General features: G+C 40.6%; 2 protein-coding genes across 3 annotated transcripts; one reads left to right on the forward strand and one right to left on the reverse strand.

The window, feature by feature from the left end:
- Nucleotides 1-7,292: 7,292 nt before the first annotated feature.
- On the reverse strand, nt 7,293-22,479 carry ergic3 (ERGIC and golgi 3). 2 transcript variants are annotated; one of them, XM_015022053.1, is made up of 14 exons: nt 22,392-22,479; nt 19,619-19,689; nt 18,102-18,189; nt 17,915-18,034; nt 16,618-16,714; nt 16,348-16,513; nt 15,135-15,192; nt 13,200-13,214; nt 11,983-12,014; nt 11,771-11,867; nt 8,468-8,532; nt 8,248-8,384; nt 7,970-8,025; nt 7,293-7,898 (listed from the first exon to the last, which is right to left on the reverse strand). In XM_015022053.1, exons 1-14 carry the CDS (start codon nt 22,477-22,479, stop codon nt 7,819-7,821), a joined length of 1,170 nt encoding a protein of 389 aa, XP_014877539.1. In that variant the 3' UTR covers nt 7,293-7,818. The 2 variants fall into 2 exon arrangements, with proteins under 2 accessions (XP_014877539.1, XP_014877540.1); XM_015022054.1 differs by lacking the exon at nt 13,200-13,214 and having other exon boundaries at nt 7,819-7,898.
- On the forward strand, nt 9,119-11,633 carry romo1 (reactive oxygen species modulator 1). The gene is made up of 3 exons (XM_015022055.1): nt 9,119-9,260; nt 10,865-10,995; nt 11,409-11,633. Exons 2-3 carry the CDS (start codon nt 10,865-10,867, stop codon nt 11,515-11,517), a joined length of 240 nt encoding a protein of 79 aa, XP_014877541.1. The 5' UTR covers nt 9,119-9,260; the 3' UTR covers nt 11,518-11,633.
- Nucleotides 22,480-22,833: the final 354 nt, after the last annotated feature.

Below are 22,833 nucleotides of genomic sequence, written 5' to 3' on the forward strand. Positions count from 1 at the left end.
AATTCTGATTGGTAAGTATTTGATCATTTAAAGTAAAATGGGTTTTGAATAGAAAATGTTGCATTTTGTTTGCATTTAATAGTTTTCAGTTGCGATTAATGAATTTCTCCTGCAATGAAGTCGATTAAAAGGCGTTTGTTCTGCAGCTGTTCAGATGAACCAAATGAGTCAGGTGTTTCATCTAAAAGCTTCAAAAAACAAAACCATGGAAATAATTTATGACAAGATCTCATCTCCAACTGCTGCCGGTTGGACGTCAGTTTCTAACTATTTCAACCAAAGTGCAGCAGAAAAAGGAGAACGACTGCATGACGAACCAGAGATGTGGTCGACTACAACTTATATAAGTTTTGGTGGAACAAATCCCGTCTGCAGAGAACAAAGAACCGCAGACTGAGTCACTGTGGATCGTTTCTGACACCACGGTTTTCAACTCATGTCCAATATTTTCCTTTCTTCTCAGCTTAAAATAAACCATCAGACAAAACCGAGTCACAATCAGGCGTCTAGAAGCGTCTGAACAGAGGAAGTCTTCAGTTAGTCAGCAGAGCAAAACCTGGACTGGACCCAGAAAGAAAGCGGAAGAACCCGGAGTCCATCAGAACTGCACAGAGAGCAGAAACAAAAACTTCAGCATATTTTACAATAAATCAAACTGCAAATTTACCAAATAATGGCAAAAATTTCAAAGGAAGCATTTATACTGACCATAATATATCATTATTATTATATTGATCATTAGAGCCTAAAAATCTGGAAATGGGTTTTATTCCAGAGGAACGTTGAAGTCAGGGATAATAAATGAAGTAAGAATTCATCAATATTGTTTTTAATAAGCCGCGATAACACCCGTTTATTCCACACATTGATCCATGAACAACGCAAAACTCATCTCTGAATGTATAAAAATCTGAACATCATTTGAGATTCTGCTAAAGAAATTGTGTGTGTGTGTGTGTGTGTGTGTGTGTGTGTGTGTGTGTGTGTGTGTGTGTGCTTAAATCCCAAAGCTAACATCTGCAGCTGTTAGAGCAGCAGCTGGATCTGATGGCGTCAAAACCCAGAAACAGGAAGTGATCAGATCAGAGGGGCGGTTCACTCCACACACACACAGCTGACAGAGAGGGAGGGCATGCGCTCCTTGACCTTTGACCTGCTGTGGTCCACAGGGAGAAACTATGAACACAGTTTAGTCTCTCAGGTTCTGTGAAAGTCCAAATTTCTGAGTTTGTGGAGGGAAACTGGAACCAGGACATCATCTGAACCGGACTTCCTGTGAATAAAACCAACAGCTAACAGTTAGCAACGAACTGAACACGTTAATTTATCTCTCTACCTGTGTTTCCTGACAATTCAACTCCGGTCCACCTTAACCCGACTCAGGTCCGTCTGCCGTCCGGTTGGAGTGAATGCTAACTGACCTCTGACCTCTGGTCCTCCAAACCTCGATCTGGGTTTGGCTGAAGTGAACTCTGGTTCAGTTTGAATGTGAACGCGAAGCGGACTGGAGACCACTCCAAAAGCAGGAAGTGGACTGCAGCGCAGGGCATTCTGGGTAAATCCAACCAAAGTTAACGTGCTAGCCTAGCGCTAGCAGCAGAAATGGCTCCTGGTCTTTAGCCAAAGACTAAAGAGAAATCCTCCAACCGCTAAAATCTGACGCCTCATTAGTTGCACTTTCTCAACAATATAATTCTGCCGTCATATTTTCTGTCAACTTTTAGAGCTTTTGATTTTAAATCCACGTCTGGCTTTGGGGGGAGAAGGAGGAAGTGCTGCATTTCTAAAGTAATTTTTTAGGGTTTTAAAGTGTTTATAATCAGAGGCAGAAGTAAAAACAGATTTTAGAAAAGGAGAAAAAGAAAAAGCTTTAGTCAGGATTATCTGTGACAGTTTGGGAATGCTGGGAATGTCACATCTCTGTTATTGGAGGCGTAATCTGCAGAGTTGCTAAAACTCACTTCTAGCCCTGTGAGTGAAGATAGGAATGGCGACAGATGATCACTCCTACAGAAAAATCCCAGAGGGAGCCAAACCGAGCAGAAACATCTCATCTTATCTATTCGGACATTTCCAGTAAACCAGTCTGCTTCTGGTGGAAATACTGTCATTCCAGGATGGTGAAATCCTCAGATGCTTCAAAACGAATCATGATTCTCCTCTGGAGAATGTTGAAAATAATTATTTAGAGATGATTTAGGTTGAAAGATCATAAAAAACATATCAGCTTCATAATAAAAGCGACGTTTCCTGTTCTAATCGCAAGAATTTCCAAGGAAAATTCTGCAACATTTCCATGTTTCCAGGGTGATTCAGGAATCAGATGAATGTTTCCGGCTCAGATTAGTGATGCTGATGAGAATCCAGCTGCTGGAGTCAGACATGATGCAGCAGAAAAGCATCTAAACAGGAGTCAGCATAAAGCAAATAATTCTGTTTCTAGTGCGAATGGGGAAAAAATGTCATGTTGGCAATTAAATAATTTAGTACTTTTTAACATAATTCAATCATTATTTACTGAAAATAGGCTCCTGATCTTTCTGAAACATTACTTGTAAGTTATTTTATTTATTTATTTTTTTATTTCAAGTGCGATATTTGCACTATAAACTAAAAAATAATTGGTGAGTTTTTGTTTTTGCAACATAGTGTTTTATTATCATTCTTTGTTGGAATTCAAGGGAGATATCGTAGGAATAAACTGAAATACTGATAATTTTCATATCCTGTGACTTAGTGGCTGGAAGCCTTCAATGATTTATTAGATCTCTGATTTTAACAAAGCATTTTTATACTAAAGAAAATTTTAAAATTGAATTTAAAAAAATTGCAAATCCACCTCAGGAGCAGCGAGAATAAAGTTCATCCTCTTGCAGCTGACGCCACCAGATAGGCAGAAGTGATGAAGCTTCTCCGTTCTTCATCGCTTTGCAGACAGAAAGTCCTCTGACCTCCATCTGACCTCGGCCAGCCGGAAAATGTTCCTGATAACGTTCCTGTGAACCACTGAGAGGCGGCTGACGGGCTCCAGTCTGAATCTGTGACTCACTGCGAGCAAACACCAAATCAGAACCAGACGGCTAACATGGCAGGTAACGACCAGCAGGGCAAAGGTCACCGTGGGGTCACCGCCGGGCGACACGCTGGAGGGGGTCAGGGGTCACAGTCAGAGCGAGATGAGGGACCACATGTGAGTTTGGATCAGAGGAGCTTCTAACGATTTATGATCACTTCCTTTACTGTAATTAATAAAAAGATTCGCACTTTAAAAATGATCACATTAAAACTACAAACTAGGACAAAGTTCAGGCAAAACATCCAAACCTGCTAGGGCGGAAACGATTAATCGTGATTAATCGATTATAGAAATAATCGTCAAATAATTTAGTATCCACAAAAACTCGAAACTGTCTCACATTAACACATGAAAGTAGAACATAATTCAACAGATTTACTTCACAGGTGGAGCGTTACAGCATTCAAGGTGATGCTCCACTTGAGATATGTGTATCTATAGATATACAACTGTTAGAACTTGCTTTGGGTTCATTTCAAATGTAATGGAAACACTGATGGAAAAGAGGGTTAAATAAAGTAGGGTTGAAATGATTAATTGATTATTGAATTAATCATTAATTGGAGAATAAAGATCAATACAGAGCAGAAATTCAGACAAAACTGAACATAAATATAAACATTTCACATTTAACATAAAAACGTTCTTAATCTGTGAATCTCTGATCACTGGTTCAGTTTTACCTTCATCTGGTTCACATTCAGCCAAATAATCTATTAATCACCTCCAGTTATTAATCAGTTAATTGGTAATAATCTCCAGATCAGCTCTACTCTGACTCAGCATGTTGAAGGATTTGTATCTGCAGATTCATCGTTTGATGAATGATCAAAGGAATGTGCAATTTTGTTTTATCCGATTAATTGTCACAATAATCAATAGATTAATCCATAATTAAAATAATTTAGTTGCAGGCAGCCCTAAAATATTTAGTGTATTGTGACTCATTTCTTTTTTTTTAGTTTAGCCTCCCCAACAAACTTTTTTGTTTTAAAATCTGTTATCATTAAAGAGCCAAAACATAAAATGGCTTCATGGTGCAAAATATCTTAGTCCAGTTGAAATAAGACAAAGCTCAGAGCTTTAAGTCCATAATTCCTTAATATTGATGAAAGTTCAGATCATTTCACTGATAACCAGGGCCGGCCCAAGACATAAGCAAACTAAGCAGCTGCAAATGGTCAGAAGCTAAGTTAGCGAAACAATGTCTCAGAAAAGGACTTATCCTTCAGGAAGGGAGAAAAAAGGAGGAAGAATAGAAAAAAGCCCAGATAAAGGTTTGTTTTAATGAGCCTTGGTGATGTAAAAATTATATGCTGTAGCTGGGATTTGCTGTTTGCTGCTGAGCAGAAGCATTTTGTGGCTAAAACAAACATTATTTTTCTAAGTTATGTGAAACTTCTGTTAACATCATCTGAAGGCTCAGAATCAGTCCAGTACCGGTACCGGTCCAGATTCTCAAGGGAGAAAGACTCACCTGGTATAAATTACATGTTTAGCTGTTGGAGTTACACTTTAGATAAATGAATTTAATCACAGAATGTCATGAATGTGTGTAGCGCTGCACCGACTGCAGTTTTCTGGCCGATCCCTGGTTACCGATCTTTAAAAAGCCTGAGCTGCTGATTTTGGTTTTGGCTGATATGAAGTTTTTTGTCTGAAATGTTGCTAAATGTAGCAAGAAAGTCACTGAGTTTCCACAGTGGGTGAATATTGTTAACTGTAAAGGTTCAGACCTGTTGGTCTGTCAGTCAAACCTCTCACTGCAGAGCAGAAGAGGACAGAGGCTGAGTCATAACCTTTGCTGATGAAGATCAGCTTCACATGTAAGTATCGGCCGATTACGATCCCCCAAAATTAAGGAAATCGGCTCCCAGAAATCAACTGGTTGGTAAATCAGTGGCCAATAAATGTGTTGTATATTATACATGTATAAAATGTAAACAGCCAGAGATGCAATCAGTTTATAGCAGGTGTGTGAATGACCTGATGATCAGACTGCTGACTGCAGCCGGTCCACACTGTTAGCAGAACTAGAGGGCCCCAAAACCACATTTGGCTTAGGGCCCCATGGAGGCTGGGGCCCCATGGAGGCTTAGGGCCCCATGGAGGCTGGGGCCCTATGGAGGCTGGGGCCCCATGGAGGCTTAGGGCCCCATGGAGGCTTGGGCCGGCCCTGATGATAACACGAAACGTTCTTCTTTCCAGGGAAACTCGTTCCTTCCTCGCTATCGGTTCTGAGCCGGTCAAGCAAGCCCGGTTTCACCCAAGAACCATTTAATTGTGTTTCCAGTTTGCCAGTACTTTCCCTGAACTGTGCCGGTCAAGCAGGCCCGGTTCTGACCCGGTCCAGTCAGCGTTAAGTGGTTCTGACTCTCACCCAGACAGGAAGTTTCCACAGCAGCTGCCGTTTCATTCAGACCGCCATGTTGCTCCTTGGTGAGTCAGACAGCAGCAGCAACTCCTGGACTGATGTCGCCATCTAGCGGCCGCTTCTCATTGAAATGCATTTCGGTTCCTTTACTGATGCAGTAACCATGGTGATTTCTCTGAAACAAAGTACTAGTTTCACAGGTAGCTTTATTTATTTCTAACATGAAAAACATGTTTTTTATTAATGAAAAAAATCTCAGTGGAGCAAGAACTTGAGGAATAACTGACAAAACAAACTACAGCTTGGGGAAAAGTTGCTAGTGTTAGTTTTGTCTTATTTTAAATCTACCAAGATATTTGCACTAATCCATTTATCTAATCAAAGTCCGGTCGGGTTGGTGAGGTGTGAACGCTAATCGACCTCAGATCTCTGATCCTCCAAACCTCGGTCTGGGTTCAGATGAAGTGAATTCTGGTTCAGAATGTGAACACCAATCGGACTGAAGAAAGCAGGAAGGATGTTGTGGGATGCCCTACAGCGCAGGGCATTCTGGGTAAATCCAACCAAAGCTAACGTGCTAGCCTAACGCTAGCAGCAGAAATGGCTCCNGGTCNTTAGCCTAAAGAGAAATCCTCCAACCACTAAAATCTGACGCCTCCATCTTGTTTCCATCTGATGAAGAAGGAAGTTTCTCTCAGTGTCTTCAGAGGTTTTTGTGTCGTTTCCTTCAGTTCTTGGTGCAGCGCCCCCACAGGCCAGGAGGGGAACAGGTTGGTTTGACTCAGAGCAGCTGGAGGTGGAGCAGATGATGGAGTTCTGGTTCCAGTAGAACCGGGTCGACCGGACCATCAGGAGGAAAACAGACTAAGAGTCAATATAAGTATTAGGCGAAGCTGCAGCTGCTTTAATTCAACATTTATTTTGTCACTTTAAAAACAATTTGTGGACATTCGAAATATAAATACATCTTTCTCTCACACACAACCCTGATCTAAAGGTGCAGCAGCAAACCGTCGACAACTGAACCATCGTCTGGATCCGAGAGGACGGGGACAGCGACAGAGGGAATACTGGACCGGAACCGGTCCGGTTCTAACACATCATCAGAAAAATACAGAACAAAGCGATGATTCAGTGCACATGTCTGCTTTTATAAAACATCACAACCTCTAAGGTTAAACTGGCCTGAACCCAGGCTCAGAGTTCTGATCCAGGTTCTAACCATCAACCTGCAGAAGCATCATGTGAAACCAGCTGTAATGATCAGCTGGTCCAACGGATCAGAACCTCCCACTACAGACGGCACCGGATCTGACCCGGCGTCTGACCCACAGGAAGCTGCAGAACCTTTCCTTTGGATACGGATGGATGTTTACCTGGACAACCAGCATCCAACCAGCATCCAACCAGCTCCAGCGACTAATCCGATTTCTTGTTGTTGAAAATCAAAGGAGGTTCTGCACTGCTAAACACTAAATTAATTTTTTTCGGTTTAGTTTTTAATTCACTTGAAATAAGACAAAACTAACAAAAAGTCCTAGATCTCCCGGCAGATTATTTCATTTATAACATGAGAAAAATGTTTTGTTTCAAGTCAAATAATCTGTCAGTGGAACTAAATCTACCCTTAATATTGATATTTTTAAATTAATATTAATGAATTATTTACCTAAGATAAGCTCCTTTTCCTTGCTCAAAAGTTTCTTGTAAAGTTAATTTAGTTTTATTTCAAATGAAGATATTTGCACTTGACTGTAGACCAGAAATACTTGGTTAGATTTTATGTTTTTGCAGTGCAGAACCACCTTAGCTGTAGTGCTTTTGCAAGGAGTGACAAGCAGCAGCTGTTTTAGTAGTTTAATGAGCAAATGAGCAGTTTCTTGTTCTCTTTCTTAATACCTGGCGGTGCTGCAGGAAGATCTCTCCTGGGTTTCCTCTGAAAACTGAGCGGCTGTGGTGGGTTGGAAGGATTCACTTTGTTTTCAGATATGGAGTAAAAAGTCGCTCCACAGTCTGAACGATGCGAGTCAGAGAAGCTGGAATAAATTATCTGAGCTTAAAAATGTCCGTCGGGGTAAACTAAGGTCTCTGCTGCTCCTCGGTCTCCTACCAAACGCTGAGCGTAGCAATGGAGCGGCTTCTTGCTCCTGGTGGCGGTGTCCTCCCATCGCTCCGCCGCCGCGGCACGTCCGTCTCCGAACGGCGGATAGGAAAATCCAAACAGCTCTACTGCTCTGGATTTCTCTCTCGGTTTGTTTCAGGTCTAGTTCATGGAGAAGAGGTGAGTTTCTCCCCCCGTCTCGCCGCCCGTTTCTGTCCTCTGGGTGCTCAGCATCTCGGTCTGTGCGGCCACTGGGGGGCGCCATCGTTAGGACGCCTTGCCCAGCTCTATCTTCTTCTGGATGGTGCGTGCCGAGTGGTAGATGAGCGAGTCGATGAGACCGGCCACTGGAAGAGTTGGGAGAATGCGGTGAGCTCCTCTGCTACTCAGTTAGCATGAGAACGAAGGAGAGACTGACCTGTGAACACGCCGCCGATGATGGCGCACACGCCCGTCAGGAAGTGAGTCAGCGACCTGAGAAAACGGTTAACATTTATACTGAAGGATTTATTATTTACAGCAAGTCTGAGTTTCATCTAACAGTTGAGCTGAAAAAGTGGATTGTTACTATTATTTTTGAAACAGGTGGTTTCAAAGTGTTAAAACATGACAAAAATTATTTCTGTGACAAACAGGACATTTCAACAGTCGACCCCGTTCTGGTTTTTAGAAACTGGACGTCTGCCATGACCTCACCTGTGTTTTTCTGTGAATTTGACCATCATGGGTGAAAGTTCGTAGAGAACAAAGACGCCCGGCAGACCCTGATCTCCTATTAAACCGTTGGCGACTTTCTCATGCCTGGTGACGGAAAACTGATTCGTTTTGACCACCTGGAGGTAAAAACAAATTCACATAAAACATGTGGAAAAGAGTCCAACAAGAAATACAATAAACACAAAGCTGTTTAACTCACCTCTCCGTCTGTTTTTACGTAGATGGTTGGAACAATTTTCACAAAATACTGGTACATCATCGATGCTGTGGAGACAAACAGTCGGCAAATTAAACTTGACTGTCAACAGATTTTAAAACTGAAAAATCCAAAACAGTCCAGTAATCTGCTTCTGACTGGCTGGATCCCCATCATGATCCTCAACAAAGTTTAGAGCAACTTTAGAGGTCAGTTCAGAAACTGGCTGCTTATTTTCCCAACTCTGCATTACTTGTTCTTCAGAAGACAAGTGGCAAATAAAAAAGAGAGAAGTGTCAGCAAATAATGTCTTACTTCATACATTTCTTTGGTGTAAACAAAGCAATTTCTCTACTGGATCCATTTATGCTTCATTTTATTTCACAGTGCTATTAGATTTAAAAAAAAAAGAAAATAATGAGGAAAATAAAGGAAAACCTTTAAAATGTATTAAGAATTTTTGAAATGACCAAATATAGAGAAACTGTTTTTATGTTATTAATGCTAAAACCAAAGTTAAAATATGAAAATTTAAAGTACGTTATTGTAATGACAACCCAGTTATTAGGTGGTTTCTTCTTGAACATGAACAAAAGAAATGATAGAAAATAAGCAATCATAAACTGGGCCGCAGGGGGCGCTGTCTGTTCCGCTTTTATTTCTCTCCTTTTCCTGTTTCCGGTTATGGAGGTCTGCTGCTAGAAAGACATTTAATCGCAGCTGCGCTCAACAGCAAGAGAAATTTTAAGCAGCAGAAAAGCAAAGCAGCGAATTTATCACAGCAGAGTAACTGAAGGTAAAATGGCCTACGGTCCCGTTTTCCGGTGTGTGTTGGTAAAAAAAAAAAGTCGGTCTGAAGGTGAACGCCTCACCTATGGAGGCCACAGGTGACGTTAGCATGGGAAGCTAGCACAACAACCTGCGGTGGGGCTAGGGGATGAAAAAATAACACTCACTTCTAATCCGCGGACTTTAGCGGTGATGCCCCACAGAAGCTAATGTGTTAGCAGTTAGGAGCTAACAGTGTAAATAAGCCTCTGATTAAAGTCAACAAACTGCAGCGGTCATTTACTGGAGCAGAAACAGAAACCGACTTAATAAAAACACTTTATTGACTGTGGCTGTGTGGGTAGAGTAGTCTTCTTGTGATCGGAAGGTTGTAGGTTCGATTCCAGCTTCCTCCTGCCACATGTCCCTGGGCACTCAACCCCAAACTGCCTACCGATCTGTGTATTAATGTGTGAATGGGTGAATGTGACTAGTGTAAAGCGCTTTGAGGGGTCAAAATGATTGGATAAAGTGCTGTATAAGTTCAGTCCATTACTTTACTGGTTTCACAGACAATTTGTTTCTGTTAGAAGTATTAAGCTAAACATTGACCGTTTTAGATTTATGGACGTTTATTTCTAAGAATAATTGCATTATTCCCTTATATCAAAATTGTTTCAAAACAATGTTGTTTATCTCAATTTCTGGGACAATTAATCTTTTAGCAACATTTATCATGATAGGCCTACACTTGGAAAGCTACAGTAATTTCAGGTACCTGAGAGACAGCACTTCCAGATGGATTTCACTGGAACAACAATAATTTAACTAAATGATGCAGATTGTTTGTGGCGTGTACATTAAAAGTTGGAACAGAATTAAGAGCTAATTTCTAACCCTCAATTTAAATTTCAGTCAAAGTCATGAGAGATTTCAAAATCTTTTCAATTATTGCCATAAGATGCTTAAAATATATTTTACATAATTTGCTTTTGTAGTTTTTAGTCTAAAATTTGGCAACTGATATTTCATACAGCTGCCTAATCTTTTGTTACTTCCAATGGAAGGTAATTATTGTGCAATAATTTCACAGTATTTTAACAGTAATTGAAGGTGATTAATTACAGCAGATGGAAATCAGCCCAATATGTTCTGTGCTGGTTTTTTTCTCTTCAGTACCATTTTAACGGCGGCGTCAATAGGAAAGATTAAACTGGGGAGAGAAAGATTTTACTGCAGAGAAACAAACTGATTCAGTTCAACCTAAAGGAAAGTTCAAGGACCTGCATGGATCAGAAAATGAGCCTCACTGGGTCAATACCGGACTTTAAACTCAGTTAAAGCGTCTCGAATTTTCATCCTCCACAGTGCGAACCCAAAAAATCCCTCTTGCTGCATCTATAATTCAGACCTTTTTGTTGTTGGTGCTGTAAAAAGTCCAGCTATATCTGTTATCCAAACTGGTCAGAGATTTTGGCTTTGAAGATTAAAAATGAAGATGAAATGAACCCACATTTAGAAAGAGTCTAATTTTCAATCAGTGTGCTCATCCGTTAGGTTTCCTTCGTTCTATGCAGCGGATTTTACTCTCAGTGAACCTCAGATTAAAACGAGCTGTTGTTGCGGTTGCAGATGCCGGTCGCTGTCGGTCCGTACGGCCAGACCCAGCCCAGCTGCTTTGACCGGGTCAAGATGGGCTTCATGATGGGCTTTGCCGTGGGAATGGCTGCAGGCGCCATGTTTGGGACTTTCTCCTGTCTCAGGTGAGTTTGGACCAATAAACCCAAACAGAAAATCATTTATTTATTAAAAGTAAATTCAGCTGGAAAAAGGAAGTGTCCCAGTTAAAGTCCACTTCTCTCTTAGCTGTTTTTATTCAGCATTGGTGCCGATTCAGGTTTAAAACTCAACATATTTTTGCTTTTCATGACTAATTACTGTATCTTGGGGGGGGGGGATCCCCAAGCTGGTTTATTATTATTTACATATTTTATAAGTGTAAAATATAGCAAAATTAACTGTTTAAACATGAGAAAGTTTTTGAAGCTTCATCCTATAACTTTCTGACTAACTGAACCTTTGTCTGGGAATAATCCTGAGGTTTGCCTTGCAGGACGGCTGCGCTAACGTTTTAGCCGTTGGTGAAATCGGGGCTCAAAATAGTTTCTGTTTGCAGGATCGGGATGCGGGGCCGGGAGCTGATGGGCGGCATTGGGAAGACCATGATGCAAAGCGGTGGGACGTTTGGCACCTTCATGGCCATCGGGATGGGAATCCGTTGCTGAGGAAGACCACTGCCTCCTCTTCCTCCCTCGGACTGTACAGCCTGGGGACTCAGAAAACCACATGGTCCAAACCCGCTGTCTAGTTATCAATAAAGGTTCTGGTTCGTCACATGACAGTCCCGTTTTTATCCTCCATGTTTTGCTCCATTAATGTGGAACGCTTTAATTTTGTTCAATAAATGTGATTAAACTTTAAAATGGATCAGAAGCTTTTAAAATGAGCAGTTTGGCAGCAAAGGAAGTGGGACGATACCTTGTGGCGCCGAGACGTCGGTTCCATCCAGCGGATTTACGATGCCAGGGTAATCTTTACCAAACGACAGGTGCTTTATCAGGTGGGTCATGTTGATCTGCAGAACCACAGAAGAAGTAGCAGCTTCATAATTGAACTGATGTCTTTAAGCCTCTGTTACGAGTAGATGAAGCATTTTAAATTTATATATCCAGAGAAACGTGGAAACTTACGTTGTCTAAACCAAAACTCTGCAGGTCATGAACTGCAAACAAAAACACAAACTTATTTAAAATAATCCAGAAACATTCAGACTTGCATTAATAAAACCATAAATGACCAAATCAGGATCATTCAGGATAAAAAACAGCTGAACTAAGGGGGAAAAACACCCATCGCCTTTCGTCAAAGTGGTTACCATGGCAACAGGATCAGCATCATGGCCTTCACAAAGTAAAAGTACCATCTGACAAACCGACGCATTTTAAATGACACTGAAACCACAAAAAATGCACCAATTAACCAGTTTTCTACTTAAATACTTCTTAATTGTATTATCGAACCTGAAAACTTCCACTTTCTCTGGTCTGTAAACGCATCGGGTCCAAAAGAATCTTCTTGGTTTTCAGTTCAGCTGAAAAGCAGAAATGACCGTTTGAATCCCTTCGTTTTTTATTTAGTCGCTTCGATGAAGGAACCTGCAGCTCATTCCGTTTTCCTTCCAAGATCCAAAACCAATCGATTAAAAAGTTTGGAAAAACAATGCTGTGGGGCGGGCGTCCGCCATGGGGCGAGGGGCGTCCGGACGCTTGTAACTGATGTCAACGTGATTTGAACCATTACGGTTTTATTAAAGAACAGCAGCTTTGCAGTTCTGCTGCTGACGTGTTTAAAATCTTCCTCCTTTTTTACATCGTAACTTTCGACTCATTCTGCCTCTGAAAACTAAAGGAGGAAAACAGGAGAAGCTTTCCTGAGAATTTTCTAAGAAAACACTGAATAGAAGAACTTGTTCAGTTTGGGACTGAATCTAGTTCAGAATGGTTTGGTGAATTATGAACATGAATTCATTCACTTTGCGGCCTGAATCGGAGTTTCTCTAAGCCAATCGGGACCAATCAGGTTTCCAATGTTTGACAGATATAAATTTATATCTGACATAATTCCGTTAAAGTTACTTTTCAGTTAGGAAACGTCAGACTCATGGGCAAGAACTGCAGCGTTCACTAGTTATCAAGTAAAAATTTAATCGCATCACATTCAGAAACTGGTTGTAAGTCTAAATGGATCTGATAATCATGCACTTTTAGATTAATACCTAGGTTATATTTTTACATTTTCTTCACATCGCAATTGATTCAGCACTGAGTGCGTTTAAAGCAGAAACAGGGAAAAGTTTTCCTGAACACGCTGCATGCATTCACTGTGGCATAAAGGAAGATGGACTTACTTTCCACAGCGTGCACTGCAGAAAGAAGAGAGAAGAGTCACTGGGACAGTGCAACAGACATGAAACGTGACAACTGAAGGTGGCGCTGCACAACTTTCCAAAGTAAGAGTTTTCAGACAATTTACCTCAAAATCAGGTTAAAATCAAAACCAAACTGAGCAAAATCAACCGATAAGCTGTGAATTATGAAGAATGTAAAGAAAAAATAATGTTATTTTTGGGCTAAACTAGAACTAGTGTGCAGCCCGACCCACAGCAGACATCTTTCCAGGACAGGATGTGTTTGGGTCTTAACGAGGTTCTGGTTCTGGGTTGATTCTCGTCTCTCGTTTCTGCTGCCGACACTTTAAATATCGATGAGACAAATGAATCAGAGTCGCATGGACTGGCTTTCAGCACAGGAAACTAAAATCGCCGCAGGTTTACAGCCCAACCATGCAATCCCAGTTCAAATAATCCCAGTTCAAATAATCCCAGTTCAAATAATCCCAGTTCAAATCACCCATTGTGGATGACTGAACATTTGGGTTCGTTTTAATTTCCTGCCCTGATTTGATGCCACAGAGGAAGAATCAGCTAAAACAGTGAGTGAATGAGTGAATGATATACTTTATTAATCCCAGAGGGTGAAGCAGCAGAGCTTCAGTTTGTTATGCAGACAGAACTACGGTGGCCTGGACGGGTCAGTCAGGCTGAAGCATCATGGGAGTTAAACTCTCACTGATTCTGGATCAGTTTAAACTAAAAGTTTAGTCAAAAATTCACAGCTGGTCAAAATTATTCATACACGTGTTAAAAGGCAGCAACACCACAGTTTGGGGAGCTTTCACTGCAAAACCACAAAATCTGAAGTAATTTAGTTCCTGGTGCAAATATTTAATTACACCTGAAATAATTTTGTACAGCACTTTTGTGCCGTTTTAAACCTGTTTTTAAAATTTCTATATAAATAAATTTGACATTGAAATAAGATATTTGCTGGAGAAACTAGACCAAAAATACAAGATTTTGTTTTTGCAGTAATAAGAAGGTGTTATGCATCTTCCAGCCAAACAGTTTACATCAATCGATAAATCAATTTTAAATATTTAATTTTTGCTTTGGATTTTTTTCCCTCTCTGGGTTTCCATAGTTCAGCGAGATGTCATCGCCCAGGGCGGCCATCTTGATTTAAATTCAGGTCAGCTTTACAAATATTAGAGCCAGGCTACGATTTTTATTTTTAATCATGAGAAAAAATTCATAGCATAACAAGAATACAGTTGGCAATAAAGTCAAAATAATGAGAGAATAAAGTCATATCTTTATAAGAACTTTTACATAAAAACTCAACAAATTTAAATGTGGGATGAAGCAGCAAAACTTCATCTGGAGTTATGCTATGATGTAAGATTTACAGATTATATTTAATATTTAACACTTTAGAATCCAATTATCAGCAGGACTTTGAAATGACTGGCGCTAGTTCAGTCAGAAAAATGGGCCTCTGTCTCTTTAAGAGGCTCCTGCTCTTTCAGCACATGATTATGCTGTTTGCAGCCATTTTTAATAGTTCATATGATGAGGTCAGCAGACGTTTGGTAATTGCTGCTGCCGCTAGTCTGCAGGAGCTGGGAAGGAGATGTTCATGCGACATGTAGAGACTCGCCACCACCAGCAGGGGGCGCGAAGTTGTTCAGGGTGGAACAAAGACACAGATGGATGAAAATGAGAATCAGCCAGAGGTTTGAAAACAAACACCCTTTATTCTGATGGAGGTAATAAGAAACATCTTATACGGTTTATATTTTCTTCATTTTGCTTTGAGGAACAGAAATTAGATTCCAGCTGAATTAAACTGCTGAACTCAATGATTTTTATACGCATCTATAAATTGGAGTAAAACAGAACAAAGGGTGTTTAAAGGCTTTGCTCAGTTAGATGAAACGTTCTCACCGTGAACATGCGACTGCTGGAAACTCTTTCCTGGTGCAAAGTGGAAATTTCCTGCCACCTGAAACAAAGAGTGAAACGACTCAGGATCAATTTTATTCCAAATGAGAAAAATAATAATAACTATGAATAGAAAATATATGTAGACTCAGACATGTTAATGCTGATTATGCTTAAAAGCCTTAAGTCAACAGTAGGACAATTATTGGCACTTTCAATCAAAATAAAGCAGATCAGCGTTTCGAGAAGCTTTTAATTTGAAATCCAAGACTTTCTGTTATGAAGCAAAGATAGCAGCAGCAGCAGCAGCGCCATCTATAGGTGGGCAGAGAAACCACAGCTGGTAGACACGGCGGAGGATCCGTGATGCTGTGGGCCGGTTTTCTCTAAAGGTCCTGGAATCCTTTGTTTCCATCAACATTTTTTATGCACATTTTGAAGTATTGCTTCAGAAACGGTTGATGGAAACCACAAAATCTGATACAAAGTCTCAATTCTGCCAAAAAGTTTGGCTTTTCCTGGAAACCCTAACCCAGAAAAGAAGGAAAAGTTCAGATGTAGCTAAACTGTCCCATCCTTACCAGAGTGACCAAACTGAAACATTTCAAACTCCAAACCTTCAGCTGAGAGGGAAGAGCCGTTCCTACACCATGCTAGCAAGCAGCTGCTACTTCCTGTTTGTTGCAGCCATGCTAGCTAGCAACATCTGGCAAAATTACATTTGTGTTGATTCGCTCTAAACCAGGAAATGGAAACAACCCTAATTCGCAATTTTGCAGCTTAAAACTGTCATGCCAGTCGGAGGAAACATGGCCGCCGAGTCGAAGCAGCAGAAACGCTGAATGAAATCGCCGTCTGCCTCTTCCAGAACACAAACGGTTTTTATCTTTCAGGGAGATCTGGACACAGATCACTTCCTCTGCATATTCCATCGTATAAAGTTTCATCAAATTAAACCGTTTCTTGTGACATGGATGCCTCGGCGACGAGAATACTGTGCTCCAAAATATCTGTCCAATGGTAACACCTGCCCGTTACCATGACGACGCACATGATATGTGATGAGAGCCTAACAAAATCTGGGTTTCGTAACAAAGTTTGCTTGTGCGGAAGTAAAGGTAATCTGATTACTTTTTTTGCAATTGCAATTTCTTACTTGAAGAAAGTAATCAGATTACAGTAACTGCCCACCACTGGCAAGGCGTGAAGGTCTGACCTTGTTGACCTCCAGGAAGCCGTAGACCTGGCAGCCCTCGTTCTTCTGCTCCATCATCTTTTGCGTGAAGCCTTCGCGTTTGCACTGCTCGATGGTGTCGGCGCTCTTAAAGGCCCAGCCGCGGCGCCGGTACGCCTCGCGCACGTCGTCACAGGTGTTGCAGCACCTGCACGCGCACACACACACACGTGCAGATGCACACACACATGCACAGAGTTAGCAGCAGTAATCGCAGCAGGCACAGTGGCCAGCAGAGGCGGCGTTTCTTACTTCAGGTCTTCGGTCTCGGCGCCGTAACAGCTCTCACATCGGTTCGGGTCCAGAGTGCTCGGGTCGAACGCCTCCCCGTCTTCAGCCTGACCCAGTTCTGAACAACACAGAACCATCTGTGACTATAAAACGACGTTAGCTTCATGCAGTCTCTTATCCAGTAAGTTCACTGCAGAAGGACAAAATCTTACAAAGTATTTTTGTCTGGTTTTTGGTGCAAATATCAACAAATTTAAATAAGACAACTAACTCACAAGTGACTTTTCAGCAGACCTAGCAGCTTATTTTCAGTAATAATTTCATAATATTACTGAAAAGTTCTAGTTCTACTCATGGATTTTTTTCAGTTTTGCATGGGAAAAATGTCATGTTGAAAATGAAATAATCCAGCAGTGGAACAAGTTCTTTTCATCAATATTAAGGAATTATTTTCTTCCAATAAGCTCCTTTATCTTGCTGAAAAGTTACTTGTGAGTTAGTTTTGTCTTATTTCAAGTGTAATGGGATATTTGCAGTAGAAACTAAACCAAAAATACTTGGTAAGATTTTGTGTTTTTGCAGTGTGATCACCTGATTTTAGTGCTGCAGCTTCTGGGATTTTACAGAATAAACACTTCAGCTAAAAAGTTAGCTGTGCTAACCCTGAAGTTAGCTGTGCTAACCCTGAAGCACTAATCATAGACATTAGTTCTGTTACAGCCTGACATTTAGCAGAAGCTAATGATAAAGGCTAAGAGGAACCATGTGATCCTGTCACAATAAATCAATTGCATGAAAAATAAAAATGAGCTCCATAATTTCCATTCTGATGATTAATATTTTTGACTTCATTTCTTTTAAGGTTTCGATTGTGTGTGGTTTTTATTTCTGTTTTTATTTATTGTTTTTGGTCATATTTTTTATTTTGGACTTTTTTAAATATCTTCCAGTTACAGTGTTAAGTGTTCTTTACAAAAGTAAAGTTTACTAATCTTTGAAACGATGAACTTGAATTATTATGTAATTATCATTATATTATTTGAAAATGGTTAAAAAACAAGTTATTTCTTGTGTGAAACATTTCTTCTGCTGAATTCATTCCTTCACAAAAAACCGAGTTGGTGCCTGACTAAACTAAAGAATTTTCATTTTATTAATAGGAAATGATTAATTACAATGATTAATTATTACATAAGGCAAACATCAATTTGGATTGCCAACCATTTCGGCGCCGCCGTCTGAGGTTGCTACAACATAGTTTCTCTCCAGTTTGTCCAGCAAATGACTCAAACTGGTTTGTGTACGGAAAGAAGCGTACCGTGTTTTTCTGCCTCGGTGGTGACGGGTTTCAGCTCTTTATCCAGCCGCTGCTTGAACAGGTTGTGTTCGACGTCCAGCTGCTGCTCTCCGGCCACGTCCATGGCGTCGATACTGAGATCTGACAAACATGGTGGTGAGCGGCGGCCGCCATCAGCCGCAGACAGCAGAGAAACAGCAGCACTTACAGGCGCAGGGCATGTGAGGGAAAATGATGTCGATGTTGATCTTGAGTTTGTCTCCTCGCGACGTGTCGACGTAGAGCTCCGGGTGAACCTGAAGGACGACACGAAGCGTTCACTTCCCCTAAACACTAAACGGTCCCACAACAAACACTGAGAGAAAGAAACGCAGCAGAAAAACAACTTTCCCTTCGTTTGTCCTGTCAGCAGACGGCCACAGAGACGGCTTTCACCGCGACTCTGCGGGTTTTCATACATGTAAACGACTTTAATAGAAATGCTTTGAGTTTATTTCTAATGAAAAAATGGCAAACGAAAGCCGGGCTGAAATGATGGGACTAATCGTAAACTAATTTATTGTTAGCTGCACAAAAACAAACATTTTGCATTCAAGATAAAAGCAACCTTCTTTAATTACAAATCTGTTCTTCACCTGGTCAAATCTTAAAAAATTAATCTACTAAGAACATTTTGCATCCAGTTATTAATCAGTTAATCAATAATAATCTCCTGATCAGCTCTACTCTGAGCTTTTCTCATGTTGAACGATTTTATCTACATAATTTGCTGCAAATTATCAAAGAAATGCCATCAACTTTTAGACAATATTTTAAAAAGAATTTAATTATATGTTTATTTGCATATTTTGGTGCATTTCTAATATATTTCCAATTTTTTTTATCTGACTAATTGTCAAAATAATCAATACACTGATGAATAAATAATGTCGACCCAAAGTAGATAAACTAGATCCTCCTATTCAGGGTTGGTAGATAAGTATCAGTAAGAATCCTCTGGTCTAATTCATTTTCTGGTAGAGAGAGAAAAACAAAACTGACCAAACGTTTTACCAGATGTGTTGCTTCGTTTACTTCATGCAACCAACAAAACGGTCCAAACCAGGGAGGAAAACCCTGGAGGGAAATCTCCAGCTGTTAGAGTCTTAAATCAAGGTCACATTTGATCCTGAAGCAGATCAGTGGATCAACTCCGCTCCTCTGGCTCATATCAAAACTGTTTTGATCATCTGACATATTCAAGTTGGACATAAGCAGCAAAAACTTCAGAAATCCATAAGAAGGAAAATACTTTTCAGCCCAAAACCGCAACTAAACCCTGAGTTATTTCCTTCCAAGAAACCTGAGTTCATCCGACCCAACCGGCCCGGCAGGAAACACACCTGGAGGCTAAAGTTCACTGCTGCTGCTCCCTAAACTCAGTTTCAGTTGGTTTCAACTCAGCTTCCCTGGTGAAAAAGACCCAATGTTTCATTTTTAGAAAGTTCTGGTGAAAACTTTAGTTTTATTTTTCTATTGAACACGAGATAAAAATCTGTAAATCCTCTGATAACAGGTGGAAGCAGCAAATCTCTGCAGGAACAAAACCTGATCGATTAACAGACTTCCTGATGAAATGCTGCAGTTTCCCATCCCAATAAAACCCAACAGCATCGGTCCGGTCAGCGGGCGAACCGAACCGGACCGAGGACCGGGTTAATCTGACGGTCGGCTTCAGGAGCTCACCTCTTTGGTCAGGTAGTACTGCAGCTCAGAGACGAACAGAACGAACATGATGACGCCGCTGATGATGGTCACTGCAGAGACAAGGCGGAAACATCTGATTTCATAGGTGCTGGCAGGCAACATAATGTGAATTAATGCATCTTATTTTACAGATTTTAAAAATTCATACTGTGGTAGTAAATTTAAATTTGGTAAAAGCCTCTGAACCCAGTCGCGTTTGGTAACCGGTTTACATCTGTCTGAAAACCTGAGAAGTTCCAGAAACATTACTGTAGCTTTTCCTGAAAGGTCAAAGGTCACTTTAATCATATCCTGTATTTTAAACTTGAATTTCAATATTCATGTCATTTGATGTTTAAAACGACTTGTTTAAGATATTTCTAAACCAGAGTTTGTAGACCAGCCGGGGTGTTGAGGGGATCCGTTTTGGTGGCCTTAGGATCGCATCTCTGCTGTTTGCAGATGATGTGGTCCTGTTGGCTTCATCAGGTCCTGATCTGCAGCTGGAGCGGTTCGCAGCCGAGTGTGAAGAGGCTGGGATGAGACTTGGTGCCTCCAAATCCGAGGCCATGAGCCGGAAAAGGCCTTCAGGGGGGTGGGGGGGAGTTTAAGTATCTTTATTTTTTCGCATCCACCTGAATAATGTGCAGTTGCGCCACTGCGGTCCTAACATGAACACAAAACTATAAATGTCTGGGCGAGGTGAGAGTTCATCTGTTAAACTGACTGAAGATGAATCATAAACAGAAAGCTGGAGAATGGACATTTCTCACAAATAGACAGGCTATTTGTGAGCCTGCCTCTTTATTATTATATTGAATATAATTTCAGATTTTATAACTTTGCTTCAGGTTAACTTAGAAAGTGAGCTGTTATTGTGACAAGTTAATTTTCTAAACTACATAAAAGTTCTTGTTAGGGAAGCTCAAATGTGAAACATTGGACTGATATTGATATATAACAGTAACTCTGCTGTTATGTAATAAAAATATTTGATCTTTTTTATCCAATTACTTGATTAATCGTAAGAATAATCGATAGACTACTCGATTACTAAAATATCTGTTTACAACAGCCCTAATCTCTGGGTTCATGAATGAGGGAAAAATGGATCAGGAGATCGACAGGCGGGTTGGGGCAGCATCTGCCGTGAAGCGGGCGCTATACCGGTCCGTTGTGGTGAAGAGAGAGCTGAGTCAAGAAGCAAAGCTCTCGATTTACCGGTCGATCTACGTTCCCACCCTCATCTATGGTCATGAGCTTTGAGTCATGACCGAAAGAACGAGGTCACGGATACAAGCAGCCGAAATGGGTTTCCTCCACCGGGTGACTATAGGCTCTCCCTTAGAGAGAGAAGCTCAGCCATCCAGGAGGGACTCAGAGTAGAGCCGCTGCTCCTCCACGTCGAGAGGAGTCAGCTGAGGGGCATCTGTCAGGATGGACGCCTCCCTGGTGAGGAGTCCAGGTCCCACCGGGAGGAGGCGCAGAGGAAGACCCAGGACCCCTGAAGGGACGATGTTCCTCTGCTGGGAACGCCTTGGGATTCCCCTGGAGGAGCCGGACCAGGAGGCTGGAAGGGAAGTCTGGGCCTCCTCCTGAGGCTGCTGACCCCACAACCCGACCCCGGCAGAGGAAGGTGGACGGACGGATGGAGATATTTCTAGTTTTTCATGTAGTTTTCTTTGTTGCTATATTTTCCTGTGAAGAATGTTGAATGTCCATGTTTATGAAAAGTGTGATAAATAAAGTTGCCGTTTATTTTCCAACAAATATTCCCCAAAATATTTATGCAATAATTTTTTAATAAAATTGGAATAAATGCATTTCTATACATTATTTATTTGTTCATTTGTTCTAATAGGGTTATTATAACCAGTTTTTATCTCTTGTATTTTTTAAAGACACTCCTCCCTAAATATAGTTGAATAATTTGTTTCAATAAAATTCTCATTATCCTTAGAGATTAATATGATATAATTTTTAAAACGGGATATTTAATTAATGCAACCAAACACATTTGTTTGTTTATTTTGAGAAATCCTAGATTGTTATTACATGAGGAGTATATAAAGGGTATTTTCAACCCTAAATGTGTTTTTCTCTCCATTTCTGTCTAAAGTATAAAAAGAAAGTACAAAGATTTAGTGAATTTTTATGCACTCGGTGTCTTTGACTCGAAGCTGCAGAATTAGTAAAAAAATGACAGTGAACTTCATTTAGCGCATTTAAATAAAAACTGCGAATCACTGAAGGCAATTCATTAACATGTAGCCGTTTCATATACATTTCTTGTAATTTTAATGAAATGTTATTGCTTTTAAACATCTGTTATATTGTGATCATAAAGGCTAATTTCTCTGCGTCTTTTAACTGAACCATTGAGTTTTAAAAGAAAAGCTTGATGTTTTAAAAAGGTAACAGATATCTACATGCTGTTTGATGTGGAAAATAAGAATACCGAGGCTATAGTCTATTCTACCTGATCATATATAACAGGTCCACTAACTACAGGCTCAATCATTAAAAAGAAAATATACACAAATAAACCTATTGTGTCAACAACTGCCTTAGTGCCACTGAGTTTTTAGTAGTTCTGTGAAATAAACTCCCAGAAAGTACAAGAGTTCAGGTTTCCTCATTAAAGACTGGTAGCTACAATAGGCTAATTAAGCTGTAATGAGCAGAATATGATCTGATATACAGAAATAACGAATGTTTCCCCTGCTGTCTGCACAGCCGTTAGCCCCGCGGTTCGGATCGGTTCGCCTCCTACCGGTCGCTCCTCCCCACGTCTTCACCCGGAAATCCTCCAGAGTTTTAGGATAAGCGTCAAACTGCTTCAGTTTGTTTAATGTGTCCATTTTCTCCACCAGGAAATCCAGCCGAACACCGCAGAATCTTATCGGAACCCTCCTGCACTCCAGAAACACATCGGGACCCTTCACTTCCGGACCACGTGACACACCGTTCGGCCAATCAGCGGCAGCCGCGTAAATTTCTTCTTCTGTTCTTTCTGTTAAACTTTATTCAACATCAGGACCTTTGACAGTATAAATGTCGAGAATTATTCAATAAAAAGAAAACAAAACAAAACAAAAAAACAAAAACAAAAAAAACAACAACAAAAAAACGAACGAATAAAAACAAACATGTTTTTCATTTTTACATGGAAGAGTATTTTTTCCTTTGTGTGCAATTTTGCGTTGACAAACCTC

This window comes from Poecilia latipinna, unplaced genomic scaffold (assembly GCF_001443285.1).
Source record: "Poecilia latipinna isolate Pla-1442-1.1 unplaced genomic scaffold, P_latipinna-1.0 Scaffold2923, whole genome shotgun sequence".
Classification (NCBI taxonomy): domain Eukaryota; kingdom Metazoa; phylum Chordata; class Actinopteri; order Cyprinodontiformes; family Poeciliidae; genus Poecilia; species Poecilia latipinna.